We start from the raw sequence: 22,870 nt of genomic DNA, 5'->3' as shown, positions 1-22,870 counted from the left end.
CACAGCTCTTACTGTGAAGAAACCTTTCTGTATTTGGAGATTAAATCTCTTTTCCTCCAGATGTAAAGAATGCCTCCTTGTCCTCTGTGATGACCTCAGGGTGAATAACTCTACACCGAGTTCACTATATGAACCACTGATGTATTTATACATGTTGATCATATTCCCCCTTAATCTCCTCTTCTCAAGAGAAGAAATTCAGTTCCTCTAATCTTTCCTCATAGCTGAGCTCCTCCATGCCTCGTATCAGTTTGGTTGCCCTTCTCTGTACTTTCTCCAGTTCCCCAATGTTCTCTTTGTGAATTGCTGCCCAAAACTGAACTGCATATTCCAGATGAGGTCTTACTAATGATTTGTACAGGGGTAATATGATATCTCTCTCTCTGGAGTCTATACCTCTTTTAATACAAGAGAGGATTTTGCTCGCCTCACAAACTGCAGCTTGGCATTGCATGCCATTATTAAGCTTGTGGCCTACCAGAACTCCCAGATCCTTCTCCATTGACCCCCCAGTTGTACCCCCCCTAGTATGTATGATGCATGCATATTCTTAGCCCCCCAAGTGCATAACCTTACATTTATCAACATGAAACCTCATTTGCCACATAGTTGCCCAATTAAACAGTGTAGTGAGGTCGGCTTGTAAATTGAAGACATCCTGTAAGGACGTTATTCCACTGCACAGCTTGGTGTCGTCTGCAAAGACTGAAATGGGATTTTAAATCCCAGACCCTATATTTGTTTATACATATGTTAAAATGTAAGGATCCCAACACTGAATCTTGGGGTACACCACTGACAACCCTAGACCATTCAGAGTATGAAACATTAACCCCTACTCTCTAAATACGATCTTTTAGCCAGTTTTCTATCCATTTACATACAGATTTTTCCAAACTGGTAGACTTTACCTTACATATTAGCCGTGTGTGGGGAACAGTATACCACATCCATAGCCACCCCTCCCTGTCCAAGGTTTTGCTCACCTCCTCAAAAAGAAATCACATTTGACAGCTTCTGTCTTTCATGAATCCATGCTGTCTGTTGCTTAAAATATCTTTTTCCAGCAAGAACTCATCTATGTGGTCTTTTATTAAAACTCGTTAGTATCTTCCCAACTATAGATGTTAAACTAACAGATCTATAATTATTTGGTAAAGATTTTGATTCCTTTTTAAATATAGGCACCCCAATGCTTGGTAAAGCATGCTTGTTACACTCACTGTGGAATCTAAGGTGTTAATCCCCTGCATTGTGTAAAAACGCTGTTTGATCCTGACTTCTCTGATCCCCCCCTCTTATCTTCTGATAAGACATTGTGTGGAGTCACTTTGCACACGCTCAGTTTGGTGTGTGTTGCTAGAGGAGGTTTGTTTTACACACACACAAAATCACAATATCAGTTTTATTTTTCTACCAAATGCCATAAAACCTAGGCTTTAGAAGGTCCATATTTATTTTCAGTTGTTGGTTACTACAGGATATTTGCTGTAAACAAGTTCTGTTCTTTACTAAATCTAGATGGTGTGGCTGAATGTGCCATAAACATGATCACCCACAGCAAATTTACTCAGACCTTAATCTACAATTCCGTTTACATTCAACTGAAGGACAAAGCAGCAGTAGCAAAACACAATTGAGAGAAAAAAAAAATCCAGATTGCATTTAAAAAAAAAAAAAAAAAAAAAAAAAAAAAAAGGGAAATGTACTGCGTGTTCAATAAATGCACAATTTGAGTTTCTTTCAAAGATTTTGAACTTGTGAATAGCTTTTCAGTAGTTAGTGCAATAACGTTGAAATGCCATTTATTATTGGAGCTCTTTTTCCTTTTTCTTTGTGAATACTGCTTTTATATTGAGTGGATCTAGCGTGCGCACACACACGCCAAAAGTATTGGGACACCCCTCCAAAATTATTGGATTCAGGTGTTCCAATCATTTGTGAAAGAATGGGTTACTCTCAGGAACTCAGTGAATTCAAGCATGGTACTGTGATAGGTTGCCACCTGTGCAACATGTCTGTCCGTGATATTACCTTTCTACTAAACATTCCAAGGACAACTATTAGTGGTATTATAACAAAGTGGAAGCAACTGGGAACAGCAGCAACTCGGCCACGTAAAAGGACAGAGCGGGGTCAGCACATGCTGAAGAGCACAGTGCGCAGAAGTCGCCAACTGTCTGCAGAGTCAACAGTTAAAGATCTCCAAACGTCGTGTGGCCTTCAGATTAGCACAGCAGTGTATAGAGAACTTCATGGAATGGGTTTCTATGGCAGAGCAGCTGCATCCAAGCCTTACATCACCAAGTGCAATAAAAAGCATCAGCTGCAGTGGACACGTGTTCTCTGGCGTGACGAATCACGCTTCTCTGTCTGGCAATCTGATGGACGCGCATGGGTTTGGCGGTTGCCAGAAGAACGGAACTTGCCTGACTCTATTTTGCCAAGTGTAAATTTTGGTGGCAGGGGAATACGTTGTGGGTTGCTTTTTAGGGGTTGGGCTTGGCCCCTTAGTTCCAATGAAGGGAACTCTTAAGGCGCCAGCATAATAAGATATTTTGAACAATTTCATGATACCAACTTTGTGGGAACAGTCTGCACACAGTCCTGACCTCAACCCAAGAACACCTTTGGGATGAGTTAGAGCGGAGACTGCAAGCCAAGGCTTCTCGTCAGACATCAGTGCCTGACCTCACAAATGCGTTTCTGGAAAAATTCCCATAGACACACTCCTAAACCTTGTGGACAGTCTTCCCAGAGGAGTTGAAGATGTAATAGATGCAAAGGGTGGGTCAACTCATTATTGAACCCTACAGACTAAGACTGGGACGCCATTAAAGTTCATGTGCATGTAAGGGCAGGCGTCTTAATACTGTGTGTGTGTGTCTGTGTGTCTACAGTTAGGTCCATATATATTTGGACACAGGCACAATTTTAGTTTTTTTCAGGTATTTACCAAAACATATTCCAGCTATAGTTATATAATGGATATGGGCTGAAAGTGCACTCTCAGGTTTAATTTGAGGGCATGTACAACCAAATTGGAGGAAGGGTTTAGGAATTAGAGCTCTTAAGAGTAGTCATCCCCCCTTTTTCAGGGGACCAAAAGTAATTGGACAATTGAATCAAAAGCTGTTTCATGGCCAGGTGTGGGCTACTCCTTTGTTATTTCTTCATCAAGTAAGCAGGTAAAAGGTCTGGAGTTGATTCTAAGTGTGACATTTGCAATCTATTGCTGTGAACCTACATCATGCGTTCAAAGGAGCTGTCCATGCAAGTGAAACAGGCCATTGTAAGGCTTCAAAAACAAAACAAATCCATCAAAGAGATAGCAGCAACATTAGGAGTGGCCAAATCAGTTTGGTGCATTCTGAGGAAAGAAGAAGAATGCACTGGTGAGCTCAGCAACATAAAAAGGCATGGATGACCACATTAGACAACAGTGGTAGATGATCACAGGATCCTCTATGGTAAAGAAAACCCATTCACAACATCCAGACGAGTGAACACCCTCCAGAAGGTGGGCATATCATTGTCAAAGTCTACAATCAAGAGAAGACTTCACGAGAGCAAATACAGAGGGTTCACCACAAGGTGCAAACCATTCATAAGCCTGATTAGACTTGCCAAAAAACATCTAAAAAAGCCAGACCTGGTCTGGAAAAGCATTCTTTGGATGGATGAAGCCAAAATTAATCAGTACCAGAATGATGGGAAGAAAAAAGTGTGGAGAAGGTTTGGAACAGCTCATGATCCAAAGCACACAACATCATCTGTAAAACATGGTGGAGGCAGTGTGATGGCTTTGGGCATGCCACATTCCAGTGGCACTGAGTCATTGGTGTTTATTGATGATGTGACAGAAGCAGCCAGATGAATTATGCAGTGTTTAGAGATATACGGTCAGCCCAGATTCAGCCAAATGCAGCAAAGTTGATTGGACGGTGATTCACAGTACACATGGACAATGATCAAAAACATATCACAAAAGCAACCCAGGAGCTTTTGAAGGAAAAGAAGTAGAATATTCTGCAATGGTCGAGTCAATCACCTGATAACCCCATTGAGCATGCATTTCACTTGCTGAAGACAAAACTAAAAAGGCAGAAAGACCCACAAACAAAGAACAACTGAAGACAGCTGCAGTTAGAACACACAAGAAAAAACAGCAGTCACCATCAAAACGTGGCATTTTGGGATAGTCCCAACAAAAACTGCTAGTGACCATCCTAGAGATAGGTGGTCATGGGATGACGGTGAGTGTACATCCATGTGGGGCACCAGTCTAAGCAGAGTGGAGCACCTGTCACTTTAATACGGAGTTCACAATCAAGAATCCAGCACGATTGCACTTTAATTTCACATATTGGGATTGCACCCTTAACCAGTTTATAGATGTTTGTTGTTTAATACTAGAACTCTGGATATTTATTTGTATTGTTTGTATCATTTATGCGCGGTCTATATGGTATTTGATATGTTTCACCCTTATTTTAACATTTTGCATAGTAAAACGGGCAGGAGATTTTAACAATGAACAACTCAACAGTGTGTGCATGGAACTAGAAACAAAATGTGTACCTAAACACAACACAAAGTGTTACCCATCATATATGACATCTTCACAAGTGTTTATTTAACACAGGCACGTGTGACAATGTATTTATGTGTGATCATAAAGAGTATTACGGTTTCACATCAGACATTCACTAGAGAATAGATCATGTATATAGTAATCACAGTGTGACACACATGATGAGTCACATTCGCACTCATTCAAACTGATATACCAACTGGTTTCTTACACACAGGTGCTAAAAACTCAACCGGACAATTAAAACAAGTGTTTAACCTAAAGTACCCTAATGCTAGCCGACCACATATTGTTTTACAGGGGATTTCATCCAGGTTCTGATAACAGGAATCAAAGAAATTATGCAACTTCGATAGAAATTGTTGCACTGACCCGATTGATTGTTTTTGCAATTGAAACCTGGAAGAAAGTAACTTGAATTGCCCAAAGAAAACACTGTATTTAAATGTATGTAAACCCTAACAAAGAACTGCTCATCTGCTCCCTTTTAGTCTTCAAAAGGATATCTAAACCAAAGAACAAAATATGAATATATCACAGTTTATCATTCCTTAGATGTGGTGCAATAGACATTGCAGCTCTCATGTTTTCCTAAAAAGGAGTAAATCAGCAAAGTAGAATGAAGAGACTTATCCACTTTTGTTAGAATATTGCATCTTAATCTCCCTTGCCTCTGAAGCCAGATCCATGTTCAGATCACTCTCCAGAGGCTACTCACAGGTGGTGAGGAAGTGATGATGCCTCCTCCCTGTCAGTTTTACCCCATCTTTGCGGTGCTGCACCATTTGCTAGACTGTGTAGTGTTCGGCAGGCTTGCCGCCCGCTGAACTCTACATGTTGGATGAACTTTGCATGTAAACACCCCCTTCAGTTTAAGAGGGGGCAGTTGGAAGAAGCGAGGCTCAACCAAGCATTTATGCTGACCACAACCACAGATCTAAAGGAAGCCATAGTATTCAGAAACCAAAATTGGTCCAGTTTTATTTTATTATGTTCTATTTTGTAACACACTTCTCAATATTTAAAACATTAATTTATGAGAAAATAACTGACCCCTTGCCCCTCAAGCTGGGCAGTTAATTTAACCCCCTAACTTGTCCTTCAACCCAATGCCAACCTGAATTTCACATAAACACTAGAGTGAAATGTACACTTGTGCAATACTATACTATCATGATGATAAATACCGTGACTACAGTTTAGGCACCTATATTCAATGCTCGAAGTTGTAGGAACCCTAAATCTGCATCAAAGGGCAAACCATGTTTCCATTTTAACCTGTTCACTAAATACATTAGATGTGTTCTGTGTACAGATCTGATCCAAAAGAATGATAGCCTACCTCATGAAGAAGGGGGACATAGGCCGTTCATCTTCCTGAGAACTGCAAGAAAATAAAAACAACAACATTAACATCCAATAACAGATGGAAGACCTGGTACACCAGATACACACATTACAAGCGTTTCCTTTACTTTGATGTTAACCAAAAGCAGGTGCCATCAGATCTGTATCTACTCTGCTTAAAATGGTCTGAGCTAACTAAGCCAGACACGCTACCTACATAAGCTGTGAGCATTAAAAAAAATTAAAAAATAAAAATATATGATTCTAGCTAATGCGGCTGGAATAGAAATCTAGAGGCTAAATATTTTGTTTTTAAGCAAATCACCATGCAGCACTGTCTCTATTGTGGATGTCTTCATTTGGTGAGTAAAGGCAGGTTCACTTTAATACAGATCATTATCTACATTAGTCAGACTGCCATACATCATGACTTGCACGTTTTACCATATACAAAAAACAGTGTTATGAAATCTGAAAACCAAAAAAAAAAAAAACTAAATGTACGGAGATAAATCTAGGGCCAGGAGGGTTTCCTGAGCTCAGGATGCCACCTGCTGGTGTATGTACAAGCTGTCAAGATCTGACATGACCCATACCAATCTTGTAGCCTTAGGTTATTACTGAAGCAGAAGAAAATTGCTGGCCACTCCAGGCATTAACAAAATATGTCACTGACCACATGACCCTCTCTGTCCAGACATACTTTTCTGCTTTTGAATGCCTTTTAATTGTCAGCAACACAGTAAAAGCAAATGATCTCCCATGGGAACATCTGCAAGTCAAATATGCATTATGCAAAAAAAACAAAAAAAAAAACAAAAAAAAAACAATACACACACCAAACAAAACCACATATATTATGAATAGGATTTGTTTTGGCCCAACCAGCCTAATAAACTGGGCATTAATAACTACTTGGTCTCCCACAAGCACAAACAAGACAGACGTCGGCACTCTGAGAATTCAGCATCATTTTGATGTTTATGATACAATAGCTGCAGCATTTTGAAAGCACATGCCTGGACTCAATGACACAAATAAGACAGAATACTTACATACATGGCTGTAAAGCTTTCCATGCTAACACTTTATGAAGGCTGCCAGTGCTGTACTAGTGTGCTGATACAAGTCTGCAGCTGTTACGTTTGGCAGGCACAGCCAAGGTCATTCTCTCAGCTGTGGAAGATTACTGAAACCTCAATCAGGCTGGATGTAACAAACAATCCTACAAGTGTCCGGTAGCATACTGATACAGCTGGATGGAACACTGCTGAACGTCAAAACAGCACATCATGATTCTGATGAGTAAGCTTCTGTTAGTGCGTTCATTTAGGTGGATTGTGGGGGCGCAATGATGCAGCTCACGTATGATTGACTATTTTAGCCACTGCTCCTTGAACCTAAAAGGAGGGGACAAGGACATCTGCCAGGGTGCATGGTTTAACCACACACACACTTACATTCTGTATTGCTGTGTCAGGGATGGCATTACTCACTATTTACACCATGTTCCTGTTACATTAGACGTGAGCCCAACCATAAACTAAGAGGAAGTACAACTCAGAATAAATCATGCATGTTTACAGCAAAAGAATTTTTAATACATACTGCTTAAAGTGATGCTCCACCCAAAAGGGGAAGTTCCGCTTTAAGGACTGCTCTCCATTAAGGATTGGCACCTTTGGGTGGCGGGTACCCGAATTTGACAGGTACCTGCTCCCACTTCCGGTCCGATCACCTAGGCGATCGGAAGGTGTCCTCCCTCCCTGTAGTCTTTTAGGACGTGTGACAGGTCCCAGAAGACTACAGGACCATTCATGAAGCGCAGCGCTACACGCGTATGCGTAGTGGGTACCCGGCTGTGAAGCCGCAAGCTATCACAGCCGGGTGCCCACACTGAAGATACCCGCCTCCTGGAATACAGGACAGCCGGTGAAATGAGCTGCGGGGAGGACACCAAGTGACAGGTAAGTGGCTGTTTTTTAAGTCAGCAGCTACAGTTTTTGTAGCTGCTGACTTATTTTTTGACAGCATGAGTGGAACTCCACTTTAAAAACAGCAATATTGTTCAAATCTAATGGCAAGATTTTCATACTTTTTTTTTTGCAAATAAAGCGCATTTCCACTTTTGAAGTCAAAATTGAGAAAGTCCATTATTTTACACAGCATACCTGAACAAATGAGAATATATATATATATATATATATATCCATATCTCCATCTATCCATCCATATCTCCATCCATCCCTCCATCCATCCATCCCTCCATATCTCCATCCATCCCTATCTCTTACCTTTTAGATTTTTCTTGGGAGGAGGTGTCATGGCTGGCTGCAAGGTTTTCTGAACAATGCTGAGCCAGTCCCAAGTTTGTCCCCTTTAACAAACAATGCAAGAAGCGTAGCTTCTAAACCTTAAAGTGTTACTAATCCCAGGACCCTGCATTCACTATATCTGGTCTCCCACAGTACACACAACATGGAGATGCAATTATTTTAGTAAATATAAACTGCTAAATACCTTTTCTCATCAGCAGAAAGAGCAGTCTTGTGACTTCTTTCAGTGTTCAGCAGAGCACTTGTAGGAGGTGTTTTTTTTCTGCTCTAGGACATTGCAAAACCCTGACCTCTGTCTGGACAGTGCTAATCACATGTACTCCCTCCCCCCCCCCCCCCAAAAAAAAAAAAAAAAAAAACACACACACCTCTCTAGCAATGCACACAAAACTGAGCATGTGCAGAATGGCTAAGGTACAGTTTGTCTTATCAGGAGATAAGACATGGATCTTTGAACAAGGAGGAGCAGAGAAGACAGGATCAAATGGTCTTTGTACACAGTGCAGAAGATTGACCCCTTAGGTTCCACAGGGAGTATAATAATCATGCTTTACAGCATATACAGACAGATTTTTCTGTTGTGAGTTTAGTAACACTTTAAACCCCGTTAGCACAGACAGTGTTCAAATCTAGTTACAACTGATAATGAAGATCTGCCCAATAGCACAGACAGTAATAATTAAAGCGGTAGTAATCCGTCGAAAATATTTTGCAAAAAATGTCCCCCTGCAAAATAACATAACGTGCTAGTATGCATTGTATACTAGTACATTATGAAAGTCTTTCCTTAGAACTAAGCTCTCCAGCACCACACTGTCACTGATGACAGGTCTTCCATCCTCACCTGGTCTTCCTCCTGGGTTCACAAGCTTCAGCTATTTTGACTGGCCTAACCGCGATGATGTCACTCCCTCGCATGCACACAGGGGGTCACAGCCACAGCACAGCTCTCTCAATGGGCGGCGCACCGCCCATTGAGAATGCAGTGTGCATGCGTCGGTGATGTCACTGGCTGCTACTATAGTAAATATCTCCTACACGGTGCACATTTAGAATATATTCTTAATATCCCAATTTGGCTACAAAAGGTGAAAATATACTTTAAGGCCCAGTTCACCTTTCTGAACAAGTTACACCCATATTTCTATGAATGGAGGACAGACGAATGAAAGGTCTGCCTCCCCCATTCATAGAGGCTATAGTTCAGCTGTTATGAACTGAGGAGGTGGGCAGAAAGGGCGGGCATAGTTAGGGACTCGTTGAATGCCCAAGTGTTTATTTCAAAGACCTGTGTTGTGCTGGGGATAATGTCCAAAAGTTTATTCAGATGATAATGTCACAGCAATAAAGTAGAATGTTTCAGCCCATGCAGAGCCTCTTTGTCAGGCCCCAGTTGGAGGAAGATTTCAGTGCGTGCAATCCCAGCATACTCCGGCTGTGCTGGAATGATAATCTCCTGTGCACATGTGCAGGATGACGTCATTCCCCAACTGGCTAATCAAGAGGTTGAAAACCTGGCACCTTGAGTTAGCCGGGGAGAAGATGACCGTAGCTGGCAAGGGATTTAGCCACCGCATTGTATTCAATATACAGAAATAAAGGTTTTCCTAATTGCCCATTTGATAGATCTGATCTATTACCAGCTTTATTAGAGGGAAAAAAAAAAAAAAGACGACCTGACCTACTCAAAAACTGAAGGTACTGAGCACGTGATAAGTGCACTCCGACTTTCATCATCATAATAATAATGAAATATTATTCTAATACAGGATTTATATAGCGCCAACAGTTTGCAGAGCTGTTTACAAAATGAATCCATACATTTCAGTGCAAAAAAGCTCACATACTCACCCTTGAACAAATGAAAAGAGGTCAGTGCAACTGGCATTATCTGAGCTTTATGCTGGAGGCAAAGAACACAACGTGAACAATGTATTCAACCTCCACCCTGACCAGTCACCTCCAACCAGTTCTTTCCAAGTAAAGGCTGATAACCGGGTCAGTTCCAGGTGCTTGTCAAAAGTAGGCCAGTGTATTCTAAAAAAGTCATAGGCATTGTACTAATCATTTTTAAACACAACTAGACTCCACAAGTATATTTGTATGAAAATTGCAGCTGCCATTAAAAAAAAAAAAAAAAAAAAAAAAAAATGAAAACCACTAAGTTACAACATCTCCACTACGATTTCAGGTTTTCATAAACGAGTTCCCCTCCCAACACACTAACCCCTCGCTAACATTAATAGGACACTATACCATAAAAACGCCATGTGTCCTGCAATGCAAAATTAGATATATTACTGGTGGGCCAATTAGGAGTTATTGTCAAGTTAACCAATGCATTTTGAAGATGCTAAATAAGTTCTGCCATCCAATACACCTGCAATACTGTACAGCCAGGAAAATGAGCAATTTCTGATTCAAGGTTATAGATTCCTGGCTCACCTCTCTAAATCAACAGCACCACCCCTGGACTGACAGCAAAGCGTAGTGAGCAGGCTGAAGGTGGAGATGTGACCCCAAAAAACTTGCAAACCCTAAGAAACAGAGGTGTCACTGGTCTGTCTATGCAAAGTAAAAGCTGTGTGTGAATCACATGACTTGGTAAACAGAACTAGAAATTCTCTGGCAAGTAAACCGTTCACAAATCTATAGTTTAACTGTATTTTTCACTTAAAAAGTGGAAGTGCACTGTATATGAACACCACATACCAAAAATGCTTTCAATTCCTTTGCTTTATTTTGCAAAGAAATTATTTTGAAAAACATCCCCTGGCAATTCTGGTAGTGGCCATCTTGAGTAACAGCAGGAGATTCATGTAGCATTTACTTTTTGGAAACCATCTGCCCTTAGCTCAGGCGTTGGTGGAACCGAGAACCCTTCCTTCCCCTCCTGAAGACTGCTGGGATGTATGACATCATTTGCCTAGGCATGGAAACCAGAAAGTAATTGAAGAAATGTAAAAAAACAAAAAAACAAACAAAAAAACAATAATAAATAGGATATACTTTCCTATCTATTTACTAATGCTAGCCATGTTGATTGAGAGAGAGAAGATCCACTTTAAAGTAACACTGTCAGAAAAAAAAGAAAAAAAAAAAAACACAACAAAAACACAAGGTATCTTTCAGACACTTGGCATACATACCAGTATGTATTTCCAGTACATACCAGTATGTATTTCCAGTACATACCAGTCTGACCTATGCTCTTTTGTACAGTTACAGCCACCAATGGAATGTTCACCATTCAACACGTCCAGGTATATCAGATGCCTTCATCTTTATATACTGGTCAAAATGCATTCAGTTCAGCAGGGATTACGCTCAGTGTATGGCCATTCATGCTATACAGAAATCAATAGTTTGATCAACTGCTGTCAAAAGGAGCATGTTGGAGAACGTTCCTCAATCAGCAACTGTAGCCGCTGATCAGTGTATTTTGACAGCAGCAGGTGTGACTGTCAGAAAACAATACCCTGGTGGGGGTGGGAGGGGATTTATTCATCCACCTTGTTTGTGTAGCTGGAGAAATTGGTTACTCACATTCCCATTACTGTGTGATTTGAGAGCATTGTGATTTCAGCCCATTCGAACGGATGGGCTGAAATCACACTGCCCTGCATCAAAAGTAGTACATGCACCACAAAAAAATGCACTGCACCCAAATCACATGGTACTTCTATACCATGCGATCCGGTGCAGACAAAACGCAATCCATTTACGCCCTGCATTTGGGGTGTCCTTGGCATTCCAGTATCACCTGCTGCAAATCACAAGTGCCATGTGTTTTGAACACGTGCAGGACACGTACACAAATCATGTGTTTCCTGTACTGCATTCTGCCGTGAATGGGTCCTAATAGCGTATGGCCAGCTGAAGGGTGCATTCACACCTGCGCATGCACCTGCACTCCCTTTGGATGCGAGAACCCCCAGATGGAGTTCCTGTGATCAACCGCGAGAGGAAGAGCCACTGAAAGCAATGGGAGGCTGCCAGCTTCCACTGCCAGTCGCATATAATTGTTCATGCAGCGACCACATGCAAATGATAGGCCTTGGACACAGACTGAAGGGCCACTCACAGGTCATCTCTGCATGAGAGATTACATGTGAGTGGCTACTCACATTTCTTTCAATGGAGCGGTCTCCCCCAACTAATCACAATGACCCCTGCAAGGGGTGAGAATGTACCCTTCGTATGTCCCTTCAGAGCTGCAGGGAAACCTATAACAGTGTCGGGTGTTGAAGAGTGCATCAGCAGTGGAAGAACTGCATGAAAGGATTAATTGGCTGCAAGGAGTTTCTGCTGCCAAGAATACATACATTTTAATAGGCTGACTTTTTTTTCATGACATGTTTTTTTTTTTTTTTAGCAACACTGAAGCTTTAAACTTGTCTCCTGAATATTAACATTAATGCATTGACCTGAAACCCCAAATCTGCTGCTCCATGTAAAACGCAGTCTACTTGAGTGGAGATTACCATGAAGTTGCTGAGCAAGTTGTGTAATAAGCTCAGTGAAACATCAGAAATGTATCAGCGGCCATATAATGTATTAAGCATTTAATACGACAGAACAGATAATGTGTAATACTACTTAGTTGAAAGTAAATCTGTCTCGGAGTACTTCCTTTACTGTCAAGGATAGCAGATTATCTCTGGGATAATGTTTATATGAGAATATAGGATCTGCAGAAAAATACTGGAAACGAACATCTACAACCATGTAGGACAGAACTTGTGCTGATTGAAAAATGATGCTGTACTTTTTTTGTTTTCCTTTTTAATGATCGTTTTGCTACAATTACGATTATTACCATGACCTTTCATGCGTTCTAGCATGCTAACATTTTCCACAATGTTGGGTAAGAATGCAGTCACTTAAACACAGGGGAAGAATACAATGGAGAGTGTACTATGCTGTGATAGACCAGTGGACTGGACACGTGAGAAGGTAAGACTTTCTTTTCACGTGTAATGAAAGTTATTGGTTCTTAGGTGCACACAATGCAGGCACTTTAGAGGTAAGAAAGGAACTTCAAAAAGCTTGATACATGTCTACATTAGGCACCGCCATAGGCTGTGAAAACACTGGTTATCCACATAGGAATAGCATTTAAAAAAAAAGAAAAAAAAAAAAAGAGTGCATTTTTGCACATACGTTTAAACGCCGTACCAAAAAATGGTTCACAGAATACGAAGTGTTCTGTGAATGGACAAGGGGACTGGAGTGGCAAACTAATAACTGTCCAGATATAGATGAAAGCCTCAGCTCACATAGCCACAGCAGACTGAAGTATAACAATAAGTACACTATTTGGCCTCAATGAAAGTGCAAGTAAAAAGAAGGTATGATAAAAAAAACTTAAGCCTAGTACACACTAGAAGGCTTCATGCACACTAGCATTTTTTTTTTTATACGCTCAAAAAGTGCTGGAAAAAAAAAAACAAACAAAAACAAAAAAAAGCACTGGTAGTATCGTTTTGGAGTGTTAGCAGTTTATTCGGTTTTTTACAGTACATGTAGAAAAAAGAAAAAAAAAAAAAAAGCTGTTAGCTGCAGTTTAGTAGTGTTTTTTTTCTGCTGGAAAAGCACGCCGAACACTTTTTTTCTGCTCCTAGCCAGAAAACCGCTAATAACCTGAAGTAGTGTGCACGGCACACACTGTTTAGCGATTTATAATGCTCCTAAAAGCTGTTATTAGAAGCCAGTGTGCATGGAGCCTTAGAAAATCAGATGAAAAAAATCCGTATTCAGAACGATAATTCGATTTTCTGTTCATTAGTACATGGCATTCAGGAGCCAGTATGGCCCGTTCAGACAAAAACTATTCGAAGGAACATGTTGGAAAAATGTTTCTCGTTGGTTATCATAACGTCCTGTTTAATTAGTACAGTATGAGCAAGGCCATGCATGACCGGGAACGAAGTTTGACCATAGACCGTAGCCACGTATGTGGAAAGTTTTAGGCACTCGTTTTCAGCATATTTGTCCAATTTTAAATAAGTGGCATACACCTCTTAAAACTTAAAATAATAAAGCAGAGTTCCAGTCATTTTTGTGTTTGGTTAAAAGTCAGCAGCTACAGTTTTTGTAGCTGCTGACTTTTAATGCTTGCCCTCCAGAGGATTTACCCCCCTTTCTGACCAGGCCATTTTTCTGCGATGCGGAGCTGCGTTAAGTTAACTGACAATTGCGCGGTCAGGCAACGCTGTACAATAATGAAATTTAAGTCCTTTTCTCCCACCTACAAATGGAGCTTTCTTTCCGTGGTATTTGATCACCTGCGCGGTTTTTATTTTTTGCTTCAAAAGAAAAAAAAAAAAAACACAAACATTTTGAAAAACAATATTTGACATTTTGCTCTAAAACATCCAGAAAAAAAATCCCAATACGTGTAAACTGGTTTGCTTGAAAGTTATAGCGTCTACAAAATAGCAGTATATATACTGGAATTTTTATTTTTTTTTATACTAGTAATGGTGGCGATTAGCGGCTTGAGGCGGGACTGCGGTGGTATTCTGACACTGCATGGGAACTGTCTAACTGCCACTGACATGCCAATGACACTAATACAGTGATCAGTGCTAATAAAAAGCACTGACACTAATGACACTGGGCAGGAAGGGGTTAACATATGGTGCAAAGGGTTAACAGTGTGCTGTTTTACATAATGTGCTTTGTGTGTTTTATTAGGGAGACATGCTGCTGTGTATTTCTCTACTGTGCAGAGAAATCCACAGCATGTCCTTACTGGCAGGAGAGACCTGTGTTTACACACAGGTCCCTCCCCTGTCAGCTTTGCATGGCAATCTCCAGGTGCCAGCGGGGAATCTCTGTCCGGGACCCGGTTATTAACATGACTAGCTGCCAATGGCGGCGTGGGTAAGGCAGCACGCGCCCCCTACCCAGAAATGCAAATCATGACACACACGATTTTTCGCAGCCCTGACGCGCTGTAGCAGTAATTCTACTATAGGGCGGTGGGCAAGCAGTTAATAAAACACACACTCAGCTGTTCCAGGGTCCAGTTATGTGATCACCTGTGCCGCCCCTTCTTCCCCCTAGTGCCAGCAACTCAACTGTGGGCACCAGGCTGTGACAGCTTGCGGCTTCAGAGCTGGGTGCCCAAAGCACATGAGAGAGTCGTGTTGCGCATCCTGATTGGTCCAGCAGTCTTATGGGACCTGTGATGTGTCCCATACGATGTCGGGAGTAGGGAGGGGGGGCCGAACTTTTGGCTCACCTCGCCGTGGTGAACCAAGCCAAAAGTGGGAGCAGGTACCTGTTACAACCAGGTATCTGCTCCCTCCCCACCAAAAAAAGTGCCAAATATGGCAGTGGAGGGGGGGGAGGCAAACAAGCAGAGCTTCCACTTTTGGGTGGAACTTTTGATTTAACTTCACTCTCTTCCCTTTCCCTGTATTTTTCCCCTCCCTTACAGATTTATCCAAGGTTGTCCTTTATTCATATACTTACCTGCCCTGTGGATCCAGCATTGGTCTGCTGCCACAGTTTCTTCAAGTGTCCATGTTTCACTTTCCTGTAAATGGAAAGTGAAGCATGCAGAATATATGCTATACATATCTCAGAAGGTGCTATTACCTTTGCATGCGAGCAGAAAGGGCAGGCATAGTTGGCATTTTTGACACACGTGCAAGGGGAAGAACACTGCTGCAGGGGTATCTGGGGGCACAGGACTCAGGACTTCTACGGTTAACAGCAGCCACCAGTATACAGGATCACTTCTTGGCTGGCAGGTACACCCTGGTGCAGTTAAAATGATAGAATGCATTCAGAAAGTATTCAGACCCCCTCCTCTTTTTTTTATTTTTGTTATGTTGCAGCCTAATAATACAGTTGTTTAAATTCATTTTTTTGCAAACTCCACGGGGGCTTTCATGTGTTTTGCACTAAGGAGAGGCTTCAGTCTAGCCACTCTCCTATAAAGCCCAGATCACTGGAGGGCTGCAGTGATGACTGTCCTCCTGGAATTTTGTTCCATCTTCACAAAGGATCTCTGGAGCTCAGTCAGAGCGCACTCCACCCCCAAACCATGCCAGACCACATGTCCTCAACATGGAGGGGTGCTTCGGGGTGGGGGGTCCCGCTCCCCAAAGCACCTTGTCCCTATGTTGATGAGGACAAGGGCCTCTACTCCACAAACCTTGGCTGTGATGGCGGTCTGCAGGGGATGACATCGGAATCTGGAAGCCCCTTTTAACAAGATCCCGGCCTTCCCATGTGAATGAGTATGGGGTACATCGTACCCCTACTCATTCACAAAAAAGTGTAAAGTGAATAAAAAACACAAAATGACAGTTTTTGAAATATTATTTATTTTAAAAAAAATTATAAAAATTGGCCCCCAAAGTAGATCCAAAGTCAATCATGATAAACACCGCCGCCGACCCAAAAAAAAAAAAAAAAAAAGTGCTCCATTCCTGACTAATCAAAGTGGTGGAGCCAGTTGGTGATGTCACTGGGTGGCTCTGCCCCTTGTCTTATTTATTTAAGAGCTTTCAGACAGCAGGAGCCTTCATCGGGAGCATAGCTCTTTTTTTTTTTTTCTTTGGGTTGGCGCCGGTATTCATTGTGATTGACCTTGGATCTACTTTGGGGATCAATTTATGTCAAATGCCTATAAAATAGCCTTTTTTTTCCCCCCTTTTTAATTGAGGTCTTATATTGCCTTACGGGGGGGGGGGGGTCAGCAACCTGTAGATCGCAGCCAGGTGACTGGTAGATTGCACTCTGGGCATGAGGACATGCCATCCCAGAGTGCAATGCAGAGACTACTTGTAAATTTGGAGCTGTAGTAGGGAGCAAGAGACACATAAGCTGATGCCTCATCTGTAGTGCTGGCTCCTGTCCCATGCAGAGCGGTACCAACTGCACTCCACCTCTTATCCAAGCTAGCGGTCTAAAGAAAGGTGCCAGCTGCAGGAAAGAAGAGAGGAGATCTTCTGGTCAGTGTGAAGCAATACACTGGGCATTATAGTAAAAGGCTGTTTTCACTCTGATGAGCTGCAATTTTTTTTCCCACACCATGGGTGTAGTGCAGTGTACCTGCAGCTTTCCTGCGGGTTTGCCGTGCTTAGCCATAGACTTCTATTGTAACCTGCAAATTTGGAGCCCTTTCTAAAAGCACACAAACTCATTAATGCAGAAGTTATAGTGTGATTTCCCAAAGTCCACCACACCTACAGGAAATAGAAAATCGAACTAAAAGCTGCAAACCCAAAGGCGCAGATGCACTATGCTTCACCCAGGGTGAAGGTAAACCGCAGCACATCAGAGTGAAAGCAGCCTTATAGGGGACATAGGACAGTAAGGGTTCATTTACATTTGCAGTTTGGGCTGTGGTAAAATCCCATAGTCAGGATGTGTTTTTACCACCCCAGCCTCAACTGCACCCCCCTTTAGCTGCAGTGGCCAGGGGTGTACACATGCTGTAGCAGGAGTTATAAGCCTGTCATGGTTGGTAGGTGTAGATGCCATCAAAGTATGACCCATTTAAGTGAATGAGGCCACTCTGCAAGTGCCCTGCAACCTTGTGCAGTACAGCAAACAAGTTGTTAAAGCAGGCAGCACTTTTTTTGCTCTCTCACCACCACCTTGGAACCCCGCAAAAGCATGCAGTTGCAGGGCGCTTGCAGAGTGGACCCATTTATTTGAATGGGTTGCAACTGGAAGGCAGTAACACCCACCAAAAGCAACAGGGGGTTTAATTCCTACACCTTTGGCTGCTGCCTCATCAGATAAAGGGGTAGGGATTAGGGGTGGTAAAAACACAATTAAACCGCTGTGTGAACAAGCCCTAAGTGTGCTGCTGCCGAATGCAACTAAGGGCTCATTCACAAGTGCGGAAGGAACTGCTGCTCCTCTGAAAAGCGATCCAAGTGTGTTTGACATGATTTAAACCCATGATTGTGTGTTCAACGCACCCAATTGCAACACGGTAGTCTGGCAATTAGACATTTAAATCAGGTGGGGGGAGGCGACACGGTGTCCAGTGATCTTTAACTTCTCCCATGTTGTTCAGGTAGATCTCAACCTCTCTAAGCTTGTCTACCCCTGCGTTACAGTATATCAGTAGGATAACTAACCTTCCACCTTTGCAGGATACCAAATAATATTCACATTTTTCATAGAACATACAGTTTAGAATAAGATCCTTCCTTGAAGGCCTGGCTTATTAATCTCTTATGTTCTGCTTGTTCTAGGAATAATAAAAACATTTGCAGAAAAAGAGAACCGCAGAGAAAAGGAATGACAAGTTTTAAAAAACCACAACAATAGTATCATCTAGTGATGTAAACATATAATCTATTACATGTAAGCAGAACACACTGAATATTTATTTTCCTGTCTGGATACACACTCAGAACTGTACAAGCCACATGTCATATTCCCAGCAAACAAGCAACTGCAGCAACACAGGACAAATTGATGGGAGCAGCTGCTTAGCACAACATGGAAAGGCTAAAACAAAAAAAGAAAAACAAGCACGTAAGGGACCTATAAAAAAAAAAAAAAAAGAGACTGACATTAAAATAAGCCATGCAAGGCCTGCAAATTTTTTTCGTCTTATAACCACAGCAATATTAATCTGTACAGGATTTCCCAGCTATCCCAAGCACGTTGCTTATGTGATAGACTGAAAAAAAAGATCACATTACATGCATATCATGCAATAGGGATTTTCTTTTATTAGATCATTTCTGTCTGTGCATACATACATGGGTTGCCTCCTCCTGTCTGTGCACACATTATATATGAACAGAGAGAAAGTAGCAGGTACCTTAAAGGGCCTGCTACTTATTACAACACCGAGACTGATTAGATGGTTATTGTAAAGGCAACGTAGCAACGCTCAGTGTGGAAACCATATTGCAGCCCACATAAATGAGTATGATATACACGAGAAAGAAATCCCAAAACATTGATATTCAGGAGATATGCAACAGTTTAAGCAGAACCTAACTTCCACAAGGGAGTTAGCTACCCTTTAACATCCCCCCCAAAAGCAGAATTGTAAGATTTTTTTTATTTTTTATATAACTTTTCACCTTTCTGTCCTAGGTCAGAACAAGTACCTGGCCCTGCAGCCTCCTGGAATTTTACATCACATCTCCCGGGAGGCTGCAGGATCAGCACGCAGATCCACCGGAAGGCAGATTCACCTAGTTATCAGAGTGTATATATATATATATATATATATATATATATATATATATATATATATATATATATATACATATACACACACACATATACACCTTGTAACACATCATCTTCCACCTCAATGTAAATTATTATTGGCGCTCAGGATTTACATAGCACCAAAAGTTTGACAGTGATGTCACTGACCCCCACCCCTTATTAGGTCAAAGGGCAGGGTCTTGGGGCAAAAAGTGGTTTCATATGCTGCAAAGCCACCCAGTGACTGCACTGGTTAACTCCTGCCCTCTATGATGTCATGGGGTGGAGTCTGAGGGATGTGATGTCACACGAGGTTGCTAACTTGTTTACCTTGTCCCCTTGTTTACTTAGCAGAAGGGGAAGCGGCGCTGTCATTCAGCAAAAGTCAAGCCCTAGGAACTAGGGATGCACCGAAATTTCGGCGGCCGAAAATGGCTTTATCGGCATTTTGCAGATAGGAAAAATCTAGCATATACAGGGACTGTGTGTACTGCAGATGTGGAGGGGCGGCGGAGAAAAGGGGCAGGAGAGGAGCAGGGTATACAGTGACTGGCTGTCACTATGTCAGTGCCGGTTTTTAAATGCAATTGCTGGGGGTTTTTATTTCTTCACTATAGCTCAGAGAATCAGTTGTCACTTTTCCCCAAGCTAAAAGAAACAAAGTTTCTTTCTATTTTCTTTCGAGGTAAAATGGCAATTGCATTTAAAAACCAGCGCTGACATAAGTGACAGCCAGTGCAGGAGCCTCTGTATATACTGCTCCTCTCCTGCCCCCTCCCCCCTACAAAGATGGCCTGTCACTCATATGCTATCACATAGGGGACTATTGGCCCCCTATGTGATGGCAATAAAATCATAAGTTAAGTAAAAATATACATGAAAGTAGAAAAAAAAAAAAAAAAAAAAAAAAAAAATGGAGCCTCCCCACATACTCAGACATTTCGGTTTGATTTTCTGAATTTTCGGTATCGGTACCAGAATTTTCATTTCGGTGCACTGCTACTGGGAATGGTTGTGTTTGGTGGTCACCGGTTTTTTGTACTATGTACCCCTACTCATTCCCCTAAGGGGTGCTTGGATCTGGGGGCCACTTCTTAAAGGGGGCCTTCAGATTCCGATAAGGTACTCCCTGCACCCCCATAACCACCGAGTTAGGGCTGTAGGGGGGCCCTTTTTCTCCTACACATGGGGACAAGGTTCTTTTCCAGAAGGGCACCCCCAGCAAAATGCTCCCCCATGTTAAAGGCACTGGTATGGTTCAGGAAGGAAGGGGGTGGGGGGGGGGAGAGACTCATTTGTCCCCATTTTTTTTTTTTTTTTTTAAAGCATTCTGCTGTCCGTGGGGAATCCCTAGATGACAGCAGGGATAGCTCATCATGGTTAGGAAGCCAGCAGGTGCAGGCTCCTCAGCAACCATGACTGACAGCAAGGATGAGTCACTGGTAGTTAGGATGCCAGTGGGTGCCAGCTTCTTAACCAATGGCTCCTCGGGGATGAATCACAGTAGTAAAAACCTTGCATTAAAAACATATCCAAATCACACTGCAGCTGCACTACAAAATCAAAAGGGCTGCATGATTCCTGTATTTTGGAAAGTCAGTAGGGGTATGGCAAGATCTACATCAATATATCTAGAACAAAGCTACTATGGATCTGCAGTAACAATTGCATACACAGTCTTGCAGCGCTAAAATTTGGAAAGAGCAAAAACGGCTAGAAGTTTGGTCAAGATTTAACTGAGATCTTTGTCTGCGGTAAGCAGATTTATACTCTATTTGTGCTAGGGATCATTGTCACCAAGAAAGAAAAGGAAGACAAGTCCAACATTTTACAGCTGTCGAGTCTTTCAAAAGGAACACCAATTACAGTGACAATTATCTAAGATTACATTTCCCTCTCACTTCTTTTTGTATCTCCAAAACAAGAAAGGTTGTTTGCAGGACTATCAGCAAGAAGAAACCATAAGAAGACTCCATCAAAGAAAGAACCGAGGTAAAGCAATTTTATGAAAATTGTTTTTATTTTTTTCTGGAGAGTCATTACTAGAAGGGGAGCTTGGAGATTCATCGTATGAGAGCCTGCAGTTGGGAACCCATACACCATTTGATTACTTAGTGATATTTGACCACCCTAGCAGGGGCCAACACCTTCTGGTGAGTGAGAAATTTATCTATTACTCACAAGTGGTGGAGAAGAATTCACTGGATTTATGCGACACCTTCCTATGGGACTCTCATTCATTAATAAGTTTTTTCAGAATTTATTATACCCTGTATTAGATAATCATCTACATGGTGTTGGGAGAGCACTTCATATGTATATCTTATCTACTCTTAGATTGTAAACTCCAAGGAGCAGGGCCCTCCTAACCCTCTTGTATTGAACGGTGTTGTTGCTGTATTGTCTCCCTTTATACTGTACAGCGCTGAGCAAACTGTTGGCGCTATATAAATCCTGGATAATATTAATACTCTTATGTTATTATACTTATTTTATTGAGCAAGCGCATATCTATTTATGGTTTGTTACGAAAGTAAAGTTCCCTAACGTTGGCAGAGTGGCTAAATGGTTAGCACTTCTGCCTGGCAGTGCTAGGGTCGTTGGTTCAAATCCCAACCATGGCATCACCTGCCTGGGGTTTGCATGTTCTCCCTGTGCCTGCGTGGGTTTCCTCCGGGTACTCCCGTTTCCTCCCACATTACAAAGACATGCTGGTAGGTTAATTGGTTCCTGTCTAAATTGGCCCTAGTATGTATAAATGTTAGTTAAGGACTTTAGATTGTACGCCCCTTGAGGGTTAGGGACTGATGTGACTGTACTAATATATATATATATATATATATATATATATATATATATATATATGTAAAGCACTGTGTAAACTGCACTATAGAAGTACCTGAAATAAATAAATAATGGTACATAGAGATGGCAAAAAAAAAAACAAAAAAAAAAAAACCACACACTTGACAAGGTTCCAACCATTCTTCACTCACTAGAAATATATTTTGATGTCCAAGAATCCAAAAAAAATGGGAAATCAGTGGTGCTAAATTGTTCTTTATTGAAAAGCCTAAATACAAAAACAGGCCCACTGACTAACTGCTATAACTGCAGAAAGAAAAGAAACCTTAGGAGAAGCCTCATATAGGAGTGGTCTTTCTCTGCTGGACATTAGTGAGGAGGTTCAGCCTCACTGCCCCTTTCTCAGACAGGAACTTAGCTCTGTAACAGATTCCTTTAAAGTCAGTGCACTGCCCGATTTCATCAGCCTCAGAAGCTGCATAATTCATGCGAGTCTGTAATTAAAAGGATAACTTGGCAACCTGGAAGGGGATGTCTGCTAATCAGGAGTATTCAGTAATATGCCTAAGAGACACAGCTT

The 22,870-nt window shown here is 41.7% G+C and overlaps 1 protein-coding gene across 4 annotated transcripts in view; it reads right to left on the bottom strand.

Annotated features, from left to right (window-relative positions):
* The window catches only part of FAM13A (family with sequence similarity 13 member A), a 270,449-nt gene that overhangs the window by 91,506 nt on the left and 156,073 nt on the right, over positions 1-22,870 (bottom strand). For all 4 annotated transcript variants that reach the window (XM_089652312.1, XM_089652310.1, XM_089652311.1 and 1 more), the window contains one exon: positions 5,937-5,978. In XM_089652312.1, the coding sequence (XP_089508438.1) occupies positions 5,937-5,978 (42 nt within the window). The remainder of the gene's footprint in view (positions 1-5,936; positions 5,979-22,870) is intronic.

This window comes from Staurois parvus, unplaced genomic scaffold (genome assembly GCF_062004578.1).
Source record: "Staurois parvus isolate SC_StPar_1 unplaced genomic scaffold, SC_StPar_1.0 ptg000679l, whole genome shotgun sequence".
In the NCBI taxonomy this organism is placed as follows: domain Eukaryota; kingdom Metazoa; phylum Chordata; class Amphibia; order Anura; family Ranidae; genus Staurois; species Staurois parvus.
Note: the sequence above shows the minus strand (reverse complement) of the source record. Positions and strands in the feature narration are given on the sequence as shown.